The sequence below is a fragment of the Macaca fascicularis genome, chromosome 4 (genome assembly GCF_037993035.2).
Source record: "Macaca fascicularis isolate 582-1 chromosome 4, T2T-MFA8v1.1".
Classification (NCBI taxonomy): Eukaryota; Metazoa; Chordata; class Mammalia; order Primates; family Cercopithecidae; genus Macaca; species Macaca fascicularis.
The window spans coordinates 4,635,978-4,656,513 of record NC_088378.1 but is presented as its reverse complement, the minus strand read 5'-3'; the positions used below and the strand labels follow the sequence as shown (position 1 = coordinate 4,656,513).

Below are 20,536 nucleotides of genomic sequence, written 5' to 3'. Positions count from 1 at the left end.
ATCACAAATTGATTATTTCTCTATATTTAAACTTTCTTTTTTGCTTGAGAAATTCCAGATAAATTTGTCAATAATCCATAAATTCTTGACCCAAACAAAATCAAGGGACCTGAGATTTTTTTCGGCTGGCGTCGTTTGTGACAGCAAAGCGTTTTCCCAGTGCAAGAAACATGGTAGACATTCCCAGTGAATATGCTTGAGGATCCCAGGCCATGCTTGAGGATCCACCCTTTTGAAATACCTGTTTTCACAAAATTTCAGTGGAGCTCTGGGCAAATGAGGATGGGATTGGGTCATTTCAACGTTGTCATTATTTTGAACAATCTTTTCAGCGTATAGAAGAATCACAGTTGATGAAAATTACTCTTTTTACACTACTTGCTGGCTGGGCAAATGTTCTTTGAAGGGCAAGTGTAGCACCGTGTGCTACAGACGTGTCTGGGTAAGCAGGGCAGGTCCCAGTCACGATGGCAGCACAGGCTGGGACCTCGCTCTGCGACAGCCTGGGGTTCAGCTCCACTGGAAAGGGGCGGAGTTTCAAGTGTCTCTTGCTGTCTTTTAGAGAGGATGTACAATGTGTCTTTTTTTTCTTTTAAACATAAATTTGATTCTGATTTTAGCAGGAAGCTTTACCTTTAATCTACATTTTACTAACCAAAAATCTCTAGAAACTGGTATTCTGGATTGCCAGATCAAATATTTAAACAGCAACAATTACAGAAGCTAAAGTTACTATGTAGAGATTGCCAAATAGGGTTATAAAGAATTGTTTCTCTATACTGTTCTTGACGGTTGGCAGTAAAACCATTAACTCTCTGCCAAAGTTTGTTGTGAATAATACAAGCTTATTTATTTCTTTAAAGTATTTTCTTCCTTTCTCCCTCTTTTCTTTCCTTCCTTTCCTTGCCAAATCCTATACCTGTTCCCCAACTCTATTTTCTCAAAAGATTGGGGCCCCAAAACTTTTCTCTTGGTGTATGTCATACACAAAGCTACGAGAGGTGCTCAGTCCCTACGTGGTGGATATGACTGAAAATATTCCTGATTTGCAAAACTACCTTTTAATGGGTGACCGCATATCAAAGCAAACTGAACTCCATCATATCAGAGCTTGGAAAATGGCAAATAGAGAGAATGTTCACTCAGGCTCAGGTGTTCCTGCTGGAGTCACTGCACAGCTGAGCACACGAGCACATATGCCATGCTCCTATGCTCTGTGCTCCCACGTACCATACGTGCTCCCACGCGCTGCACTCACACAGGGCCCTGCTGTGCTCCTATGCTCCGTGCTTCCACGTACCATACGTGCTCCTATGCACTGCACTCACACAGGGCCCTGCTGTGCTCCTATGCTCCCTGCTCCCATGCGCTGCACTCACACAGGGCCCTGCTATGCTCCGTCCTCCCACGTACCATATGTGCTCCCATGCGCTGCACTCACACAGGGCCCTGCTGTGCTCCTATGCTCTATGCTCTCATGTACCATACGTGTTCCCATGCGCTATACCCACACAGGGCCCTGCTATGCTCCTATGCTCCATGCTCCCACGTACCATATGTGCTCCCACGTGCTGCACTCACACAGGGCCCTGCGCACTCAGCAGCCTGCCTTACCTTCACAGCGTACTCTGTGTCAGTGGCTTTATGCACACATCGCTTGCACACTGAGTAGGAGCCCACCCCGATGTCCTCCTTGATCTCGTAGCCATCGGTGAAGTGGATGTTGTTCCCGTGTAACTGCTGCAGAGGGACCGAGAGAAGAAGAGCTGTTGGAACCCTCACATGAGGGGATGAGGCAGCTACACTCACACAGAATGTGGGGCGAAGAGAAGTGCCGACTGTGAACCCGAGTGTCTGGAGCCCAGGAGCTCAAGGGTCCCCCCCGCCCAAGGCTGCAGAGTTACTTAGTGATGTTCTCGACCTAAATCTCAACTTCTCTGATTCCTTGGGCTATGACTCTTAACTTTTAGACACCAGGCCATTCTGTGCCCACTGGCTGGTATGTTTCTTGCAAAGATCTGAGAGCAGGAGAATCTGAAAGTGAAAAGCAAGTGCTGGCAACTACTGGGTGTGTGGCTCCAATGCCTGTGTGCAAAGCAAGGCTCTGGATGGAAACATCTCATTGGAAATCTGACTCCATAGTGTCCAAGTCACAACCTGCTCTGACCTGCATACAGCAGCCGCACCCACCTGCTCTGAAAGCCACCCATGGCAGCCTGCTCTGTCACAACTTCCACTTTCCACACCTGTATTTCTCCAAAGGCCACAGGGAAGGAAATAGGATGGAAATCCAATGCCATCCAACTTACCCGGACTTAATTCTTAAATAAGTTTAATCATAATTAGAATTAAGTTGAATTAAGTTTAATCCCTTAGAATTCTCTGTATTCTGGTTACATTTATTAGGCGAGAAACTCATTATAAAAATATCACCTTCCAAAGACCTCCCAAAGATTACATTTCATCATGGGAAAATGATACCCACAAATTAAACTGCTATCCTAGGGTCCTGGCTGGACTCACACACAGTGAAGATGCTCGTCTCTGGCCATAGACACCAGAGTGACATTCTTCCCAGGGCTTTACCTTCCCTCTTTAAGACAAATGCCAGGTAGGGTAAGAGCAAGGGCTCAGTACACCATGGGAGACCACCACAGAGACCACTACAGGGACCACCAAAGGAACCACCACAGGAACCACCACAGGGACCATCATGGGAACCACCGCAGGGAACACCAGGGAGATCACCATGGGAACCATTACAGGGACTACCATGGGAACCACCATGGGGACCACCATGGGACAACCACAAGGACCATCATGGGAACCACCACGAGAGGCTACCACAGGGAGTACCAAGGGAACCACCACAGGGCCACCACAGGGAGACCACCATGGGCACCACCATGGGAGACCACCACAGAGACCACCACAGTGACCACCATGGGAACCACCATGAATACCACCTCAGGGACCACCATGAGAGACCACCACAGGGACCACCACGGAGACAACACAGGGACCACCATGGGAACCACCACAGGGACTACCAGGGAGATCACCACGGGGACCACCACAGGGGACCACCCCAGGGAACACCATGGGGACCACCACAGGGACCACCACAGGAGGCTACCATGGGGAGTATCAATGGGGACCGTCACAGGGACCACCATTGGAAACCACCATGGGGGCCCACGATGTGAGACCATCACAGGAACCACCATGAAGGAGCACCACATGAGATCATCATGGGGACCACCATGGGGGACCACCATGAGGGACCATCATGGCAGACACTCAGAACAATGGGAAGTGCGAGGGAAGAAGAATTGGTGATTAAAGTCCACCCATCCTAAGCACCCAACCCCCGGGTGACTGAGGTCACAGGGAACACCAGAGTCACCCATCATCCAAGTGCCCTCTTGCCCCCAACCCACTGCAGGCAAACACAGTTACCTGTACAATTGGATGAACTGCGACTTTGTGCAGATCTTGCTGTGAGGGCTCCTGGATCAGGCTTGAGGCCACAAAGCTGAATCCTCTAAACAGGTGATGAGCATTTGCACTCGGGGGGACACCAGGAGAGTCTGCAGGTGACAGGGGCAGAGTTCAGATGCCATGAAAGCTGGGTGACCCTGGGGTGAAGCGATAGTGTGTGTGCATGTGGTATGTGTATGCAATTCATGTGTGCATGTGTGTGTATGTGCGCGTGGTGTATGCCTGTGTTGGAGGAAAAGGTAAAACACACATGTAGAAATGCTGAACCAGATGAAACTACTTTCTTTTGGGTCGTGCTAATGATCTGATTTTTAAATGGCAAAAATACCCAGAACAAAAACTTTAGGATTATCATTGATGGCATCTTTTAGTTTGCTAACTTCTGGATTTACTCTATATTCTTGACCACAGTCCTCCACCCCTCCCCACTCCAGACTCAATTAAGAAGGCACCAATGACCTCAGGATGGAATTGTCAGTGAACATGAATCCTATATCCTTAGCATCTGGTCTCTAGGTTCCACAGGTCCCACCCTGTGCCCACAGCTGCATAACTGCGTGTGTGCTGTGCACGTGCTCTGCTCTTCAAGGACATTTGGGCATTGTTGCTCCTGTCCACAGCAAGGCAGAGTACAAAAGGAGGAATTTCCTTCCATTAAGATTTTTCTGATCTCTGTAAGATCCGTGTTCAAAAGCATGACTGCCATGAGACTGATCCCATTTCAAGTTTATCATTAAGAAAAACAAAAGGATAAATGCCTCATGGGGAAAAAAAATCTGCATCATACATAACAGATGAGAGGCTAAACTCTCTATTGCCCAAAAGCTCCCAGAGATCAATGAGAAAAGAGCAAAATACTCAAAGGAAGGAATTCTGACAGCTACCATAGGCATGAAAAGATGCCCAATCTCTCTAAGGAGTGAGCATACACATATTTAAATAGGATAACACTTTTGCCTAATGCATTAACAAAAATGAAAGAAATCAATCGCATCTGGGTTTGGCTAGGGGGTGGACACTCTTATAATTGTAGGAGGGAGCATAACTGGCATAATCTTTTGGAACGTCAAGGTAACTTTTAAAGCTAACTTTAAAATTTGCATGTCCTCTGAAGACAACTTTACATCTAGGAATTTATCCTACAGAATTACTTTCAAAAGTGCACAGTAATAACAAATTGTAGAGGACACAAACAAATGGAAAAACAGCACATGCTCATATATCAGAAAAATTAATATCATTAAAATGAACATATCACCCAAAGCAATCTACAGATTCAATGCAATCTCTATCAAAAAACCAATGTCATTTTTCATAGAATTAGAAAAAACAATACTAAAGTTAACATGGAACCAACAAAGAGCCTGAATAGCCAAAGCACTTTTAAGCAAAAGGAACAAAGCTAGAACTAGAAGCATCACATTACCTGACTTCAATTATATCACAAGGATATAGTAACCAAAATAACATGGTACTGGTATAAAAATAGACACACAGATTAATGGAACAGGATAGAAAACCCAGAAATAAAGCCACAAAGTTGACAAAAACTTTGTGGGGAAAGGACACTCTTTTCAATAAATGATACTGGGAAAATTAGTTTGTCATAAGCAAAAGAATGAAATTGGACCCCTATGTCTCACCATATACAAAAATCAACTAAGAGATTAAAGACTTAAGTGACGAAAGACCTGAAACAATGAAAATACTAGAAGAAATCCTAGGGAAAACTCTTTTGGACATGGGTCTAGGCAAATACTTCAAAAGTCTTTTCAGGGCCAGGCGTGGTGGCTCACACCTGTAGTCCCAGCACTTTGGGAGGCTGAGGTGGGCAGATCACAAGGTCAGGAGTTCAAGATCAGTCTGGCCAACATAGTGAAACCCTGTCTCTACTAAAAATATTTTAAAAAATTAGCCAGGTGTGGTGGTGTGTGCCTGTAATCCCAGCTACTCGGGAGGCTGAGGCAGGAAAATTGTGTGAACCCGGGAGGTGGAGGTTGCAGTGAGCTGAGATCATGCCACTGCACTCCAGCCTAGGTGACAGAATGAGACTCCAGAGACTCCATCTCAAAAAAAAAAAAAAAAAAAAAAAAAAAAAAGAAAGAAAGAAAAAGAAAAAGTCTTTTAAGACCAGCATAAGAAATCAACAGAATGAACAAACAACCTGCAGAATGGGAGAAAATATTTGCAAAGTATGCAACTGACAGGGGAGTAATATCTAGAATTTACAAGGAACTCAAACAACTCAACAACAACAACAAAATAAATAACTCCATTAAAAATTGACCAGAGGACATCAATAGACATTTTTCAAAAGAAGATATACAGAGGGCCAGTGGCCAAACAGCGTATAAAAAATGCTGAAGATCACTAATCATCAGAGAAATACAAATGAAAACCACAATGAGATATCACTTTATATCAGTCAGAATGGTTATTACTAAAAAGTCAAAAAAAATAACAGACGTGGGTGAGGATGTGGAGAAAGGTGGTGGGAATATAAATTAGGACAACCTCCATGAAAAACCGGTATGGAGATGTCTCAAAGAACTAAATGGAACTCCATTCGATGCAGCAATGTCACTGCTGGGCATTGCCCAAAGGAAAAGAAATCATTGTCTCAGAAAGACACCCGCACTTGCAAGCTTACTGTAGCACTACTCACAATCACAAAGTCATGGAATCAACCTAAGTGTCCATCAATAGGTGATTGGATAAAGAAAATGTGGTACATATACACAATGGAATACTATTTAGTCATAAAAAAGAATGAAGCCATGTCTTTTGCAGCAACATGGATGGAAATGGAGGCCATTATTTTAAGTGAAACAGCTCAAACACAGAAAGTCAAACATCGCATGTTCTCACTCATAAGTGGGTGCTAAATAATGTCTGCACGTGGACGTCGAGCGTGGAGGGATAGAGAATGGAGACGTGGAAGGGTGGGAGAAGGTGAGGGATGAGAAATTACTTAATGGGTACAATGAACACTCCTCAGGTGATGGTTACACCAAAAGCCCAGCCCTCACCACTATGCACTTTACCCATGAACAAAACTACATCCGTACCTCTGACATTTACATAAATAAAAAATAAAATGGGCTGGGCATGGTGGCTCACACCTGTAATTGCAGCACTTTGAGAGGCTGAGGTGGGCGGATCACAAGGTCAAGACCAGCCTGACCAACACGGTGAAGCCCTGTCTCTACTAAAAATACAAAAATTAGTCGGGCATGATGTCAGGTGCCTGTAATCCCAGCTACTCAGGAGGCTGAGGCAGGAGAATTGCTTGAACCTGGGAGGTGGAGGTTGCGGTGAGCCGAGACTAAGCCACGCCACTCCAGCCTGGGCGACAGAGTGAGACTCTGTCTCAAAACAAAACAAAACAAAATAAAACAAAAAAGCAAACAAAGAAATCCCAAAGTAGTTAGACATAAATGTAGAAAAAGTCTGTTTCAGTGATACATGTTACAGAAAAGAAAAAGGAGACACTAAATACTCCTCACTAAAATAATCATGGTCATGCTCAACAGTGGCCCATCTGTATCAGTATGCTTTGTAATGATTGCTGTGTGAGTCCTGCCAGTGAGACCAGGGCCATCAGAAGGAGCTACAGCTGCATGGACTGACAGAGACATGGCTTCCTAATCGTTTGTCAAATTCAAAAAAGCAAATAGCTGTTGAACAATATGAAGAACCCAAACATTATTTAAAAAATTAAATATATATCAATATATATATAAAATAGAATAGGATAACAGAATAGATTAATATATTAAAATAGAATATATATTACATTAAAATAGAATACTATATTATATAATACGTATATTTATAATATATGAAAATACAATATGTAATTTTTCCTGAAAACACACATATGTAGAAATTTAAACATTCTTATTTATATATCTTTTAAGACTCCATGTACGTATAGGTGTGTATTTGTATATTCTAGAATTCTCTACCTGCAGGCCTTTGCCTCTTTGCCCTTTTAGTTGCTGTACTTTGAAAGGAAAAAAGTGCACCTAGTTCTGTTTTATCTCCTTACGGTGCGGCAGGTGTGTGGGGCTGGGAGGCAGCTGCAGAGAACATGTTTTTTGTTTCTTAGCATCATATTTTGAGGCAACAGTTATGAGGGCAGCTGCTCCAAAGCCCAGGAGCCAGGCCCCAAGTCATGTGGGCCTCTGGTGCCAGTGGGGGTGAGGCCGTGGGCAGACGGATGACCCATCACCCCACTGGTGCTTTTCCTGGGATAAGAAGCTTCATGGACCCGCACTCACCTTCAGTGTCCTGAACCAAGAGGCAGTCAGAGCCAGGTGTCGGCCCTCAAAGGGGCCAACAAAGGGGCCTTCACAGTCACCCCTGGTAGGTGCCCACACGACCCCTGGACTAAAGTGACCAGAGTTGGCTGTGTTTGGAAATAAACGCACCAGACTAGCAAAGCCTCATTAAAAAACCGAAGGCACACTGAGTGTTTTGAAACTGAAATTCTGTAGTGCGACCCGGCAGAGAAGCTCTGAGCGGCTCTGCTTCCCATTACATGGAGCAGCTAGAGGAGGAGGTGCTCCTGCTATGCCGGGTTTGCTCTCTGCACAAAGTCTGGCTTTGAGGTCTGCCTCCTCCCAAAGATGCCCTGAGCTACCATGGGCCGCAGATTCTCCCCCAGAAAAATGAAATACACACGGCTACATCATGGTTTAAGAAATCTTCAAACCTGGAGGCACTTTAATGTCCTCCCTTAGGGACTTAGACTCAGAGTTTGAGCTTATTCTAGGGAATCTGCGGGAGCCACAAGAGTGTGAAGTGCTGGGCAAGGATTGGGAGTCTAATTTACAGCCTGTGGAGGAGTGTGTGCGGGGTGGGGGCACAGGCCACGTTAACTTGACAGATACAGTTTCATTGGTGAATGGAAAATCTGTAATTCCAGCAAGCAATGTCTTCTAACCAACCAAGAGGCATGGAAGACACAGCCACAACCTTCCGTGGCCAGAGAACTTATGCCTCTCCCCACATAGACCAAGGAGAGCCTGTGGAAAGGGTAAGAGTAACAGCAATCTACTGAAGGCCAAGTGGGTCTTCACTGAAAGTTAAGAGGCTGACATTTGGTCGTTGTGGCTAGCTAGTAAGGAAATGATAGGTGGCCTAAATAGAATTTAAGTACTTTATAATCACCTGAGGGATGCTGATTTTCAGCACAGTATTTAAGAAGAGCAAAAATGTGAGTTAGATAAAAGGAGATGTAGAATTACAATAATTACAAATAACCTCTCATGGTCCTGTAGATATTTCCTGATGTGTGGAGTCTGCCTGATCAGTTTTAAATCTTAGATTGGCATCTCCGGCTAAGTGGCATGCTTCAATGGGCAGTCAGTGTGTGATCAGGGAATAGAAACCAGCTTGAGCACTGGCTGAAGTTTAAGAAAAGACAAAAAGCCTAACTACAAGAAATTCCCACTGTGTGTCCAGTAAAGGATTTGTAGCTTATCCATTGCTTCAGAGTCACATTTCTACAGCTGCTCATTCACCCAGCCATGTGCTCAGCTCACATGCTTAGAAAATCCTACCCTCCTATACAAATCAGAATGAGTTTAATGTGTCTTTAGCACGTCAATTACTACCTACCTCAAAGGCAAACGGTGGTGGGATAAATTCAGTGAAACTGATTGGAGAACTAGAAACACTAAGGAATAAAAAAGCCAATTCTGAATAGCATTGGAGTACAATGTGTCTAATTATGTTTTCCTCAGGCTATTGTTAAAATAAAATGGAATTCTCTAGATGCTCAAAAAAAGCTTCTGCTTCCACTGGCCAACTAGGTTGAGGTTTAAATTCTTCACGGATAATATAAAAGGCATGTTCATGTGAATATCAGAGTTGACTGTACTAACATTTTCTTACCAAGCAGCACAAACATAGACTTTCTTTCCACATTTTAAACACACAGCCCCACACGGGAGCACCTCCCGAAGACGTGTGTGCATTCTGTTAGGGACCATATGGTCCTTGTGGACTCAGGGACAATGATCTCGTGGTCAGACCTAATTTCCTCTGAGCTCCTCTTACATTCAGGTCAACAATAGGTTGAGAAATATCATGACTTGCTTGGATGACCTGTGGGCAGAGTCAGGATGGAATCCCCAAATCCTGCCCCCTCTTTTCAAACTCAGAAACTGAAAAGTAATCCTGTTCTGTGAACTGGGTTAATTTTGTCAATGGGAAGGACCAACCCCAACGCACAAATACTTTCTAAGGAAGCTGAGAATGGGGTGAGGTGAAAATCCCACAATCACTTATTGGAGAGAGCAGACCCAGAAATGTTTTCCAAGGCAGCCTCATTACATCATGAATCAGTGATGAACCAAAGCTACAATGACAGTTTTAATTCTACCTGGGGACTGCAGGAGGACCCAAAAGAAGTAATTGAACAGTCAGTGGCATGACTCCCTAGTTAACAGTGCCCGGAATCAGCTTTCTTCCTGTTCTTGGTACCAATGTAGCCTGGGTCAGGACCTGGCCTAGGCCCATCAAAAGTCCCACTAAAAGCCCCACGACCCTCCCTATCTGCACAAGCTCACACCCACCTCAATGTACTCATCTGGGTATGGGAAACAGGGATTTCATCAACAGCCTGAATCTGGAGGAACAAAGTGGATTCTCTAACTTCATCTACTTGACATTTTGTGGTTGACCATCTATTTGTTTCCTGATTATCTTTTAAAAAATGAGAAAATTTCAGATTCAAAAGCAGTGAGAAAAAATACAGCAAATCCCTGTAGATCCAAAATGCAGCCTGGTCACCAGCTCTCTCAGGACTTGTCCTGCTTATGTCTACAGAAGGAGCTTGTGGATGGTTTTGTACATAACCAGCATACTGTTAGTGTTGTGGACTGAATTATGTCCTTCCCAAGTTCAAATGTTAAGGCCCTACCCCCCAGTGTAATTGTATGTGGAGACAAGACCTTGATATGGTTTGGCTCTGTGTCCCCACCCAAATCTCAGGCTCTGTGTCCCTACCCAAATCTCATCTTGTAGCCTCCATAATTCCCATGTGTTTGTGGGAGAGACCTGGCGGGAGATGACTGAATCATGGAGGCGGGTCTTTCCTGTGCTGTTCTCATGATAGTGAATGAGTCTCATGAGATCTGAAGGTTTTAAAAAGGGGAGTTTCCCTGCACAAGCTCTCTTTGCCTGCTGCCATCCATGTAAGATGGGGCTTGCTCCTCCTTGCCTTCCGCCATGTTTGTCAGGCTTCCTCAGCCCTGTGGATTCATTAAACTTCTTTCTTTTGTAAATTGCCCAGTCTCAGGTATGTCTTTATCAGCAGTGTGAAAACAGACTAATATAGCCCTTTAAGAGAATAACTGAAGTTAACTGAGGATAAAAGTGTGGGGCCCTAATCCAAGAGGACTAGTGTCCTTATAAGAAGACAGAGAGACACCAGAGATCAATCTTGCTGTCTTTGCACACACAGAATAAAGGCCATGTGGGGATACAGCAAGAAGGCAGCCGTCCGCAAGTCAAGGCGAGAGCCCTCACCAGGAACCAACCCTGTTGGTATCTTGAACTTGGACTTCCAGCCTCCAGACTGTGAGAAAATAAATGACTGTTGTTTAAACCACCCAGTCTATAGTATTTTGTTATGACAGTGCTATCAGACCAGGATAATTACCATATAAAAAAGCAAACTTTAATTCATTAATATCCCAAAAAAGATAACTTTTAAAGGGAGCTGACGAGTTCTGATGAAATTTGCTAGACCCCAAGAGTAATTTCAGACACACCAGGAGACCAAATTTATGCATCCATTTGCTATGCTATTTAGTAGCTGATACAACTTTTCAAATGGGTTTCTGTTTTTTGCATGAATAATATCTATAGCTCACAAATCTACACACATAACTGACAGCCTTCCCTCTCTGTAAATGCACTTTTAATTGAAAGAGGGATTTTAATTGCCTCCAGTTTCTCTTCTTGCTCTTGCTGTGTGTCTCTCTGACACAGGAAGTAACTGGACTGGTGACTTGCAATAAGAGAATCCATAGGACACCTTCATCATTTCCAAGGTGGAGGTTGCGTAGGGAACAACAGAGAATTGGGGCTATCACTTAAATCTTTATCACTGAGCAGAGAAAACAACAACAACAAAAAAACCAAACAGAATGGACAGTTATTTTCCATGAAAACAATTCTTAAGCATGGGAATCTCTTGTTCCTAGATATCAGTCCCTAAGGGGTAAGGTGGGAGAAGCCACCGACAGAGGGAACCACTGTGGCACACACCTGTGGGCGTCCGTGCTGTGAACTCGGGGTCAAAGTGGAAGGTGTCCTCAGGCCTGCCCACTGCTGGTTTGAATGGTGGCTTGATCTCCTTCCGGAACAGCTTCTATTAATACAAGGAAAGCAAGACAGGGCACTGAGAATGCACAGACAACGCCACAGAACACTGGGGACAGAGAAACCTGCTGTGGGGAGGGAAGCACGTTCTTATCACAGACTGCATCGGCCTTGTGGATTACAAGGGATTTCTAAATACTCTGAAATATAGATGACATACAAAATATATGAATATGTGCAGTATTATAGATAATATAGCATAAATAATAACTATGTATTATAGAAAGATATCAAAAAGGCATAGTTTGAGGTATGAGGGTTTGGGGACATGCCAAGTGTTCTTCATTTTAGGGCAATAGTTTTCTAGTTTCTTCTTGGTAGTAGAATCTTTTTTTCCAGGTAAAATCATAGAGGACAGCCACCACTTGCCCCCACTGGGGACGGCAGTGAAGAGGCTGTGTGGCTCTCTCCTCCCTGCCCTGGGACTTTGGGGCTAGCACCATGGAACTTCAGCTCTGCGGAACACTGTAACAACGGCCGACCCAGATCCACCCCAGGGTGCTCTCTCGCCAGTGTCTCAGGGCCTGCGCTCTGGGGGCCTTGGCACCTCTGCCAGAAACCTGCCTTGGGTGTCAGAATGAGGGTGCCCAGCCTCCTCGACAGGAGGACGCCTGCATCTTCAGAGAACCAGCCCTACCCACGGCCCCCTCTGGGCCCAAACTTATTTCCCAAACAGGACCTTGGACAGAAGGCACAGAAAGTCCACAGCCCTCCGTGCTCCGGTCTCAGAGCTGCCGGCCTGACAAAGCTTTCCAAAGCTGAGATGTGTTGTTTCCAATCCTCTAGGGCAACAACACATTCTATTGGGATAATTCAATGTAAGGAAACAACGCACAGGTATCTGGAACCTGGCGTGATCCTCAGGTGGGTGATGCTGTAGGTGGTGCTTAGACAGAGGGAACTGGGGGAGCCCAGTGCTGAGAGAAGTGGGGAGGGGGAGGGGCACTGGAGGGAGGGCTGGGGCCTGGGGCCTGACCAGAAGGCTGAGCTGGGCAGATTCAGTAGAGGACGCTGAGTTTAGTCAAATCACCCTGATGACAGAAGGCACAGGCCATGCTAGTGTGCCGAGGGGCCAGCCTGGTAGTTGGTAGGGCAGCGGCAGGGCAGGGCCAGGCTGGGTCTTGCCCCTACTGAGCACGGGGTTTCCTTAATCCTGCCTGGCGAGGGTCCCCGCGGCGTTCGCGGAAAACATCCAGCCTGGGGTCCTCTCCTGGGCAGTTGTGCGTGACCTTCTGGAGTCAGGGACCCTCATGGCCACGCAGCTCTGGAAAATGGACATAGTGACTCCAGCTGAAACCTGTTCTACATCTCTCAAGGACATTGGAAAGCAAATTTCAACACCTCCTCCGATGAGGCCCAACGGGAAGGGAGAGGAGGGAGGAGGGAGGAGGGCATCTGACGTCTGGGTCCCACCTGGGGCACACCCTGCTCTGCTTATCCGGGAGCACCTGGGTCAGAGTCCAGGTCAGCAACCAGGACCCACAGCTACTGCAGGAGGGCCAGGTGCCAACGGACGCCCCCGAGCTCCCACGGGGGCTTATCAGGCAGCAGGATGTGCCCTGATTTACAAGAGCTCAGGGCGTGCACACGGGAGCCATCAGAGGAGAAACAGGATTGAATTCAGCCCCGAATTTTTTTTTTTTTTATTTTTTTTTATTTTTTATTTTTATTTTTTTTTTTTTGAGACTGAGTCTGGCTCTGTCGCCCAGGCTGGAGTGCAGTGGCCGGATCTCAGCTCACTGCAAGCTCCGCCTCCCGGGTTTACGCCATTCTCCTGCCTCAGCCTCCGGAGTAGCTGGGACCACAGGCGCCCGCCACCTCGCCCGGCTAGTTTTTTGTATTTTTTAGTAGAGACGGGGTTTCACCGTGTTAGCCAGGATGGTCTCGATCTCCTGACCTTGTGATCCGCCCGTCTCGGCCTCCCAAAGTGCTGGGATTACAGGCTTGAGCCACCGCGCCCGGCTCAGCCCCGAATTATTTGGCCATTTCCTGCCCTGGGTGCATAGTTTCCATCAGGCACTGAGTTACTCTTCAAGCCATTTTCAGAAATGGAAAGGTGCTCCTTTCCGCAGTGAGGCACAGGACAGGCGGAACAATCTCCCTGGACGCACGTGCTCGCCCGAGGAAGTCTCTGGAGCGGGCACGTCCAGGCCATCGGGTGCCACGAACAGGCCGGTGCAGCTCGTTCGCTACCCAGAGAGTCCTGAGAGCCGGGCTATTAAGAATCCTGCTGAAGTCAAAATCACATGCTCCCTCTGTGTGAGAGCGAGTGAGGGTGAGAGATGGAGAGAGAGAGAGACAGGGAGAGAGGGGGAGAGAGAGAGGGGGCGGGGGAGAAAGAGACGGAGTGGGGAGGAGGGGGGAGAGAGGGAGGGGGAGGGAGGTAAGAAAGAGAGGGAGATGGAGAGAGAGAGAGACAGGGAGAGAGGGAGAGAGAGCGGGGGTGGGGGAGAAAGAGATGGAGTGGGGAGGAGGGGAGAGAGAGGGAGGGGGAGGGGGATAAGAAAGAGAGGGAGATGGAGAGAGAGAGAGACAGGGAGAGAGGGAGAGAGAGCGGGGGTGGGGAGGAAGAGATGGAGTGGGGAGGAGGGGAGAGAGAGGGAGGGGGAGGGAGGTAAGAAAGAGAGGGAGATGGAGAGAGAGAGAGACAGGGAGAGAGGGGGAGAGAGAGAGGGGGCAGGGGAGAAAGAGATGGAGTGGGGAGGAGGGGAGAGAGAGGGAGGGGGAGGGAGGTAAGAAAGAGAGGGAGATGGAGAGAGAGAGAGACAGGGAGAGAGGGAGAGAGAGCGGGGGCGGGGGAGAAAGAGATGGAGTGGGGAGGAGGGGAGAGAGAGGGAGGGGGAGGGAGGTAAGAAAGAGAGGGAGATGGAGAGAGAGAGAGACAGGGAGAGAGGGAGAGAGAGCGGGGGTGGGGGAGAAAGAGATGGAGTGGGGAGGAGGGGAGAGAGAGGGAGGGGGAGGGAGGTAAGAAAGAGAGGGAGATGGAGAGAGAGAGAGACAGGGAGAGAGGGGGAGAGAGAGAGGGGGCGGGGGAGAAAGAGATGGAGTGGGGAGGAGGGGGGAGAGAGGGAGGGGGAGGGGGATAAGAAAGAGAGGGAAATGGAGAGAGAGAGAGACAGGGAGAGAGGGAGAGAGAGCGGGGGTGGGGAGGAAGAGATGGAGTGGGGAGGAGGGGAGAGAGAGGGAGGGGGAGGGAGGTAAGAAAGAGAGGGAGATGGAGAGAGAGAGAGACAGGGAGAGAGGGGGAGAGAGAGAGGGGGCAGGGGAGAAAGAGATGGAGTGGGGAGGAGGGGAGAGAGAGGGAGGGGGAGGGAGGTAAGAAAGAGAGGGAGATGGAGAGAGAGAGAGACAGGGAGAGAGGGAGAGAGAGCGGGGGTGGGGGAGAAAGAGATGGAGTGGGGAGGAGGGGAGAGAGAGGGAGGGGGAGGGAGGTAAGAAAGAGAGGGAGATGGAGAGAGAGAGAGACAGGGAGAGAGGGGGAGAGAGAGAGGGGGCGGGGGAGAAAGAGATAGAGTGGGGAGGAGGGGAGGGGGGAGAGGGGGATAAGAGAGAGGGAGATGGAGAGAGAGAGAGACAGGGAGAGAGGGGGGGAGAGAGAGGGGGCGGGGGAGAAAGAGACGGAGTGGGGAGGAGAGAGAGGGAGGGGGAGGGGGATAAGAAAGAGAGGGAGATGGAAAGAGAGAGAGCACACGCTAGCTCAATCCAGCACAGAGCCAGGCCTGCTTTTATTATGAGGAGGAATTTATTTACACAAGAGATTTCCATTAAAAACAAAATAAAATACAAACTGGTTGTCATGTATTAATTCTACTGTGAAGTATTTAGCTCTGGAACGCAGGGGCCCACATGGCCCCTCTGGCTCCTCTCCTCCATGCCAGCTCTTCCTCCATTGCCCTGGGGACCCATCTTGCCCACCCCTGCCCCTACCCCGCCACAGCCTCTGATAAAACATCCCCAGAGCCTGGTGCCCAGTGCTTCTTCATGGAGGGGTTTTGCCCCCACTGGGACATTTGGCAGTGCCCAAAGACACTGCTGGCCGCCACACCTGTTTGACTGCTGCGAGATCCCAGGGGGTGGAGGCGAGGGTGTGCAGAACCCACCCACCCATAACAGCCCCACCACACAGCATCACACAGGTGCCACCCAGGCTGAAGGTGGGAGACCCTGGCCCTGCCTGCTTCCTTCTCTCTCTCACCCTTCCTGTCTTGTTTCTGCTCCAACCCTCGAAAGTGTAACGTCAACCAGCTTCTTCAAGGAGGACTGGATGTTGAGGTGACTGGCCACTGTCCTTGGAACCTCTTCCCTTCCCCATGGAAACCCCGGTGTGGCAGGGCTGCAGGCTCTGCCTGGCTTCCTGCAGGCCACATCCTTCACCCTCCTCATCCACCCATGGGGCACGCACCACAGCCTCGCTTCACACCAGCTGTCCAGGAAGGCACAGGCTCTATCTCTGACCACCCTGACTCGGGAGGCTCACGCCCAGAGGCTGTCACCTTCCCGCCTTCTGAGTCAGATCACAGCCCAGCACTGGTACTGCTGTGACCTCCTCTGGGCTGAGGCCATCCCACTCCTTTAATACGAAGTGTCTGCTGCGAAGTCAGGTAGCCGTTCCCTCCATCCCAGGACACTGCGCCTGGTGGCAGGGCTCAAACATCCCCTGTGCTCTGCCGCATCTGTGCCTAGCCCAGTGCTGGGAGTCACCCGGGATGCCCAGTGAGGAGATCCTGAGCCCAGGTGGTCCTGTAGCACTTTTGTACAACACCAACAGCTCCTCCTCACATGGCGGCAGGAGGGAGCCCGCCTCTGCTTTCCCGTGCTTTCCACCCCTCAGCTGTGAGCCCAGGCTTTCAGCTCACAGACCCCAGCAAGACCAGAGGGAGGCATTCGTGTGAGAGTGGACGGAGCGCCTGCCGAGGGCCAGGGCCTGCCTTCTGTGCCACAGGAGCCTTCAGGCAACTGTCTACCCTGTAACATGGGTCCATGTGCCAACTGTGGCTGTGAACACAGCCTGTTCACTGGGGCCTCCAGACCACCATGCCCCATCTGCCAGAAGCTGCTGCGTTTTCACTGTGGTCTGGGCCAGACAGTGAGGTTCTGTGCAGGCCGCCTGGGGCTAACTGGAGTCAGTCACTTTGGCCATTGGACGGCTTCCTCGAGGCTTGCAGCAATCTTAAAGGCCGATGGATCAATGTCTTCCTGATGCTACATAAACATTTGGAAGTTGCCAATATGTGTTATTACTATGTATGCTTTTTCTTTCCATATGCAAACCTAAGAATGGGTTTGAGGCTTTGGGGGAGAAGTCATCTGGCCTCTTGCTTTGTATGTAAATCACTGCAGGCAGGGTTGTGTTGAGAGTGAAACAGCAGCAGCATCTCGCCTGGGATTCTGAGCTTGGTGAGACAGACACTAGCAGTTCTGCCCTGGATCCCCCCCTTCCTGAGACTCTGGGATAATTCATGCCAAAACTGACAGAGAGAAAATGCAGTCTCTTGATCAAATTCACCAGCACATTTAAAATCATCTCATTTGTCCCAAGATGTCAGAATGACACAGTGTGGCCACAGTGCTGAAACGAATTTCACAGGAAACAAGCGCACGTGAGGAAGCCCGGAGCAGGCCCATCAGGATTCTATTTATACTAAAGACCTTCAGCTAAGTGAGAAGAGGAGAGAGAGAGCAACAGAAAAAACGGTAACTGGGTGATGACATAGGAAACAGGTGCTAATTTGGGGTCTCAGACCCTAACATCTGCCTTCTGCAGACAGTTTTGGCTTCAGGCATTTTGGAATTAATACGCTCCAATAAGGCAAAGGGCACATTTATAGATTATTCCTAAAATAGTAACGCAAAACTATGCAGACCAGAAGACAGGATGGAAAGTGCCGTAGGAAGAATCGAAACGATTTTCAAAGCGTCAGGATGGGTGTGACAGGTCAGTGGCTCATGGAGCAGGACTGTGCCTGCAGTTTACCCGGCTGTAGGTGGGTCCAACAGAAGAAGCACCTGGACTTAAAAGCTGCTGAACCAAAGGGGGATGATTCGTTGCACAGAGTCCGTGCTGCGTTCCCTGAAGGGGAAGTGCTTCTGGTGTATATAATGTAGGCATAAAAGGATAGAAATCTCGCTACTGGCAATGGGAGCAACAGCTGCATGGAGACACCTGTGCTGTGAGGCCCTGACCTGCAGCCTACAGCTCCCAAACCCCCAAACCACTCTGCGCCATACTCTGCAAATACTCCACTTGTGGGCAAGACCACAGTGGACTGAAGACCCGGAACCCACCCTCTGCTCCTGCCAGGACACACAACAGCCAAGTTCAGGGCACACCCCACGTGCTGCCAGATCACCGAGCGACCTCGAGCTTCTCATTGTCCTGTGCCTCAGTCTCCTCTACCAGTCTCTCCCATCTCACAGCATGACAGCTAATGATGTGCTTGGAAGGGTTTCAGACTGTACAAAGAACATAAACATGAGTTACTAGTATTGATCATTAATAACCAATAGCAGTGATAATAAGGGTCAGTGCGACACTAAGGGTCTAGGCTCTGGACAGAGTTCCAGAAACAAAGGTGTCCCTCTCCCCGATGACTGTGTGTCTCCAGCATCATCATTCGCTGCCTGTAAAAATATTTGCGGTTCCCTGGGTCCCCCTGCGAGGGACGCCAGGCTGGGCTGGGAGCCGTCCTCAGACTGGCTTGTGCTGTCTGCAGTGATTAACTTTTACGAAGCGTTTTTTGGGTTCGTGCTAATTCTGTGTTCTCAGCATGCTTCAGCCATGGGGGAAAAACCAACACAGCTTCCATCGCTGGCCTCTACTGTATCCTCTGCAGAGGTTTGTAGTCGATCATTAACTCGTGGCTTCTTACTCAGCTCGTCAAGCAGAGCTGGCCTTCAGAAGGAATGGCTCCCGTGTAGACATTCACTTGCTCATCTCTGAAGCTAAATTAAAAGGCAGCAGCCCACACCTCCACTGTTTCCACACTTACTGTCAGCAGATGGTCCTGCTCCAGCAGGCCACTGAAGACCCTGGGGACAGTAGTGGGATGACAGGTGTTTACTTTAAAAAAAAAAAAAAAAAAAAAGATCTGCTGGCAGTATCAGGTCACAGACGGCAGCAGAAAGCAAAATAAATATCCTTATATTTTCCCAGTTGGATCCTGAGGCAAGCCCTTGGGTGAAGTACCCAGGCAGAAATCCAGCGGTTAGGAAATGTCTTCTCATCCTTCGTTACAGAGTGTCTGCATTGCAGAGGGAACGGCTTTTGGTGTTAACAGTTCTTGCAAATGAGGCTGAACTGTGGTGTTCAGCTATCCGAGCCGCTGAAAAGCAGAATGGGCACATCTCGAAAAATACATCACGAAGTAAAATTACCTCTTAAATAAATACCTTTAAACATCTTGCATTTTAGCCCCCGCTTTCTGAAGAATGGGTTGATGGCTTGCCTGGATGTGTTATTGGGGTTTGAGGTTAGCCATGAAGACACACAGGCTGCTGCTGGGGCCGCAGACACAGAAGAACACACGGGCAGACTCGACTCATGACAGAGGATCAGCTGAGCCGGGGGACCACTGGACTCGTCCTGATCTTGACAGCTTCTAAGACCATCGTGGTCCTGAACACGGTGTTTTCATGTCCACACACCTTTGTTGGGAGCATCCTCCTTCTCCTCCTTCTGCCCCTCTGCTGGTTAATTCCACTTGCCCTCTTTCAGACATCATTTCTCTCTCCTCCTGCTGGCCACTTTCGCTGTGCATGCACCTCTTCCACTGGTGGATGATGGCGTTATGGGACAGCAGACTCCTCAGTCTGTGGGCAGCTGGAGGACGGGGCTCCGCCTTCCAACTGTTATGTCATGGACGTGGACACTTTGCTGGTGCACGACCCGGTGAGCACCAGGCGTTATTTATCAAATGCATGAATTAATGCAGAAGTGGTGTTTCTGAGCTCCTCTGCCACTCATGGGCTGTGTGGGTTCAGGGTACTGGGCAGAATGAGAGCCTGCCATTCCTCTAGCACTGCTGCCTGCCTTCCTCTGGGAAGTACAGACATGAAGTAAACATGTCTGGTTCTGATCAATCATAAGGACCTCTCTCAAATCCAAAACAAAGCCAAAATAAAATCAAATTAAGTGCTAAGAGCAACAAAAGGAACATCTCAGCCCTGATTCTAGTCTGATTACTTTGAAATGATGCAGAAATGCCACCTTCGTGGGCTGTGTTTGCTCTCCAACCACAGAGAGACCAGAGCACCCTGAGCAGAGGCACTGTGTAGAGAAGGCTCTTATTGCCACAGGAAAAAGGTAAGCTTCTGCTCAGAGCTCGCTGGACCTCAGCATTCTGCGATGCACAGTAATCTAATTTTTCATAGTTTTCCAGATCCATCGTATTGTTAAAATTCCAGGCATCTCACAAGGTTGTCTTAGCAAGTGTGTAAGCCCTTCTGGGCCATGCGTACTTCGGAGTGGCTACACTCTTGGCTGAGTCCTCTGTGTTGGACTGTGTCACCTTGGGGTTTGGTGTGGAGCGACTTCTCTTTCCTCCCAACTGCAGCCCTCAAGGTCTCCCATCCCACGCTGCTGCCCTGCCCACCTGCAGCTCTCCCTCCAGTCCAGCAATCCTGGTTCTCCATTCTCCCA

At 48.4% G+C, this 20,536-nt stretch overlaps 1 protein-coding gene across 8 annotated transcripts in view; it reads right to left on the bottom strand.

Moving 5' to 3' along the window:
- The window catches only part of RPS6KA2 (ribosomal protein S6 kinase A2), a 451,568-nt gene that overhangs the window by 34,545 nt on the left and 396,487 nt on the right, over positions 1–20,536 (bottom strand). For all 8 annotated transcript variants that reach the window (XM_045390398.3, XM_045390397.3, XM_045390400.3 and 5 more), the window contains 3 exons: positions 11,785–11,887; positions 3,460–3,590; positions 1,615–1,740 (listed from right to left, as the gene is read on the bottom strand). In XM_045390398.3, coding sequence (XP_045246333.1) covers positions 1,615–1,740; positions 3,460–3,590; positions 11,785–11,887 — 360 coding nt within the window. The remainder of the gene's footprint in view (positions 1–1,614; positions 1,741–3,459; positions 3,591–11,784; positions 11,888–20,536) is intronic.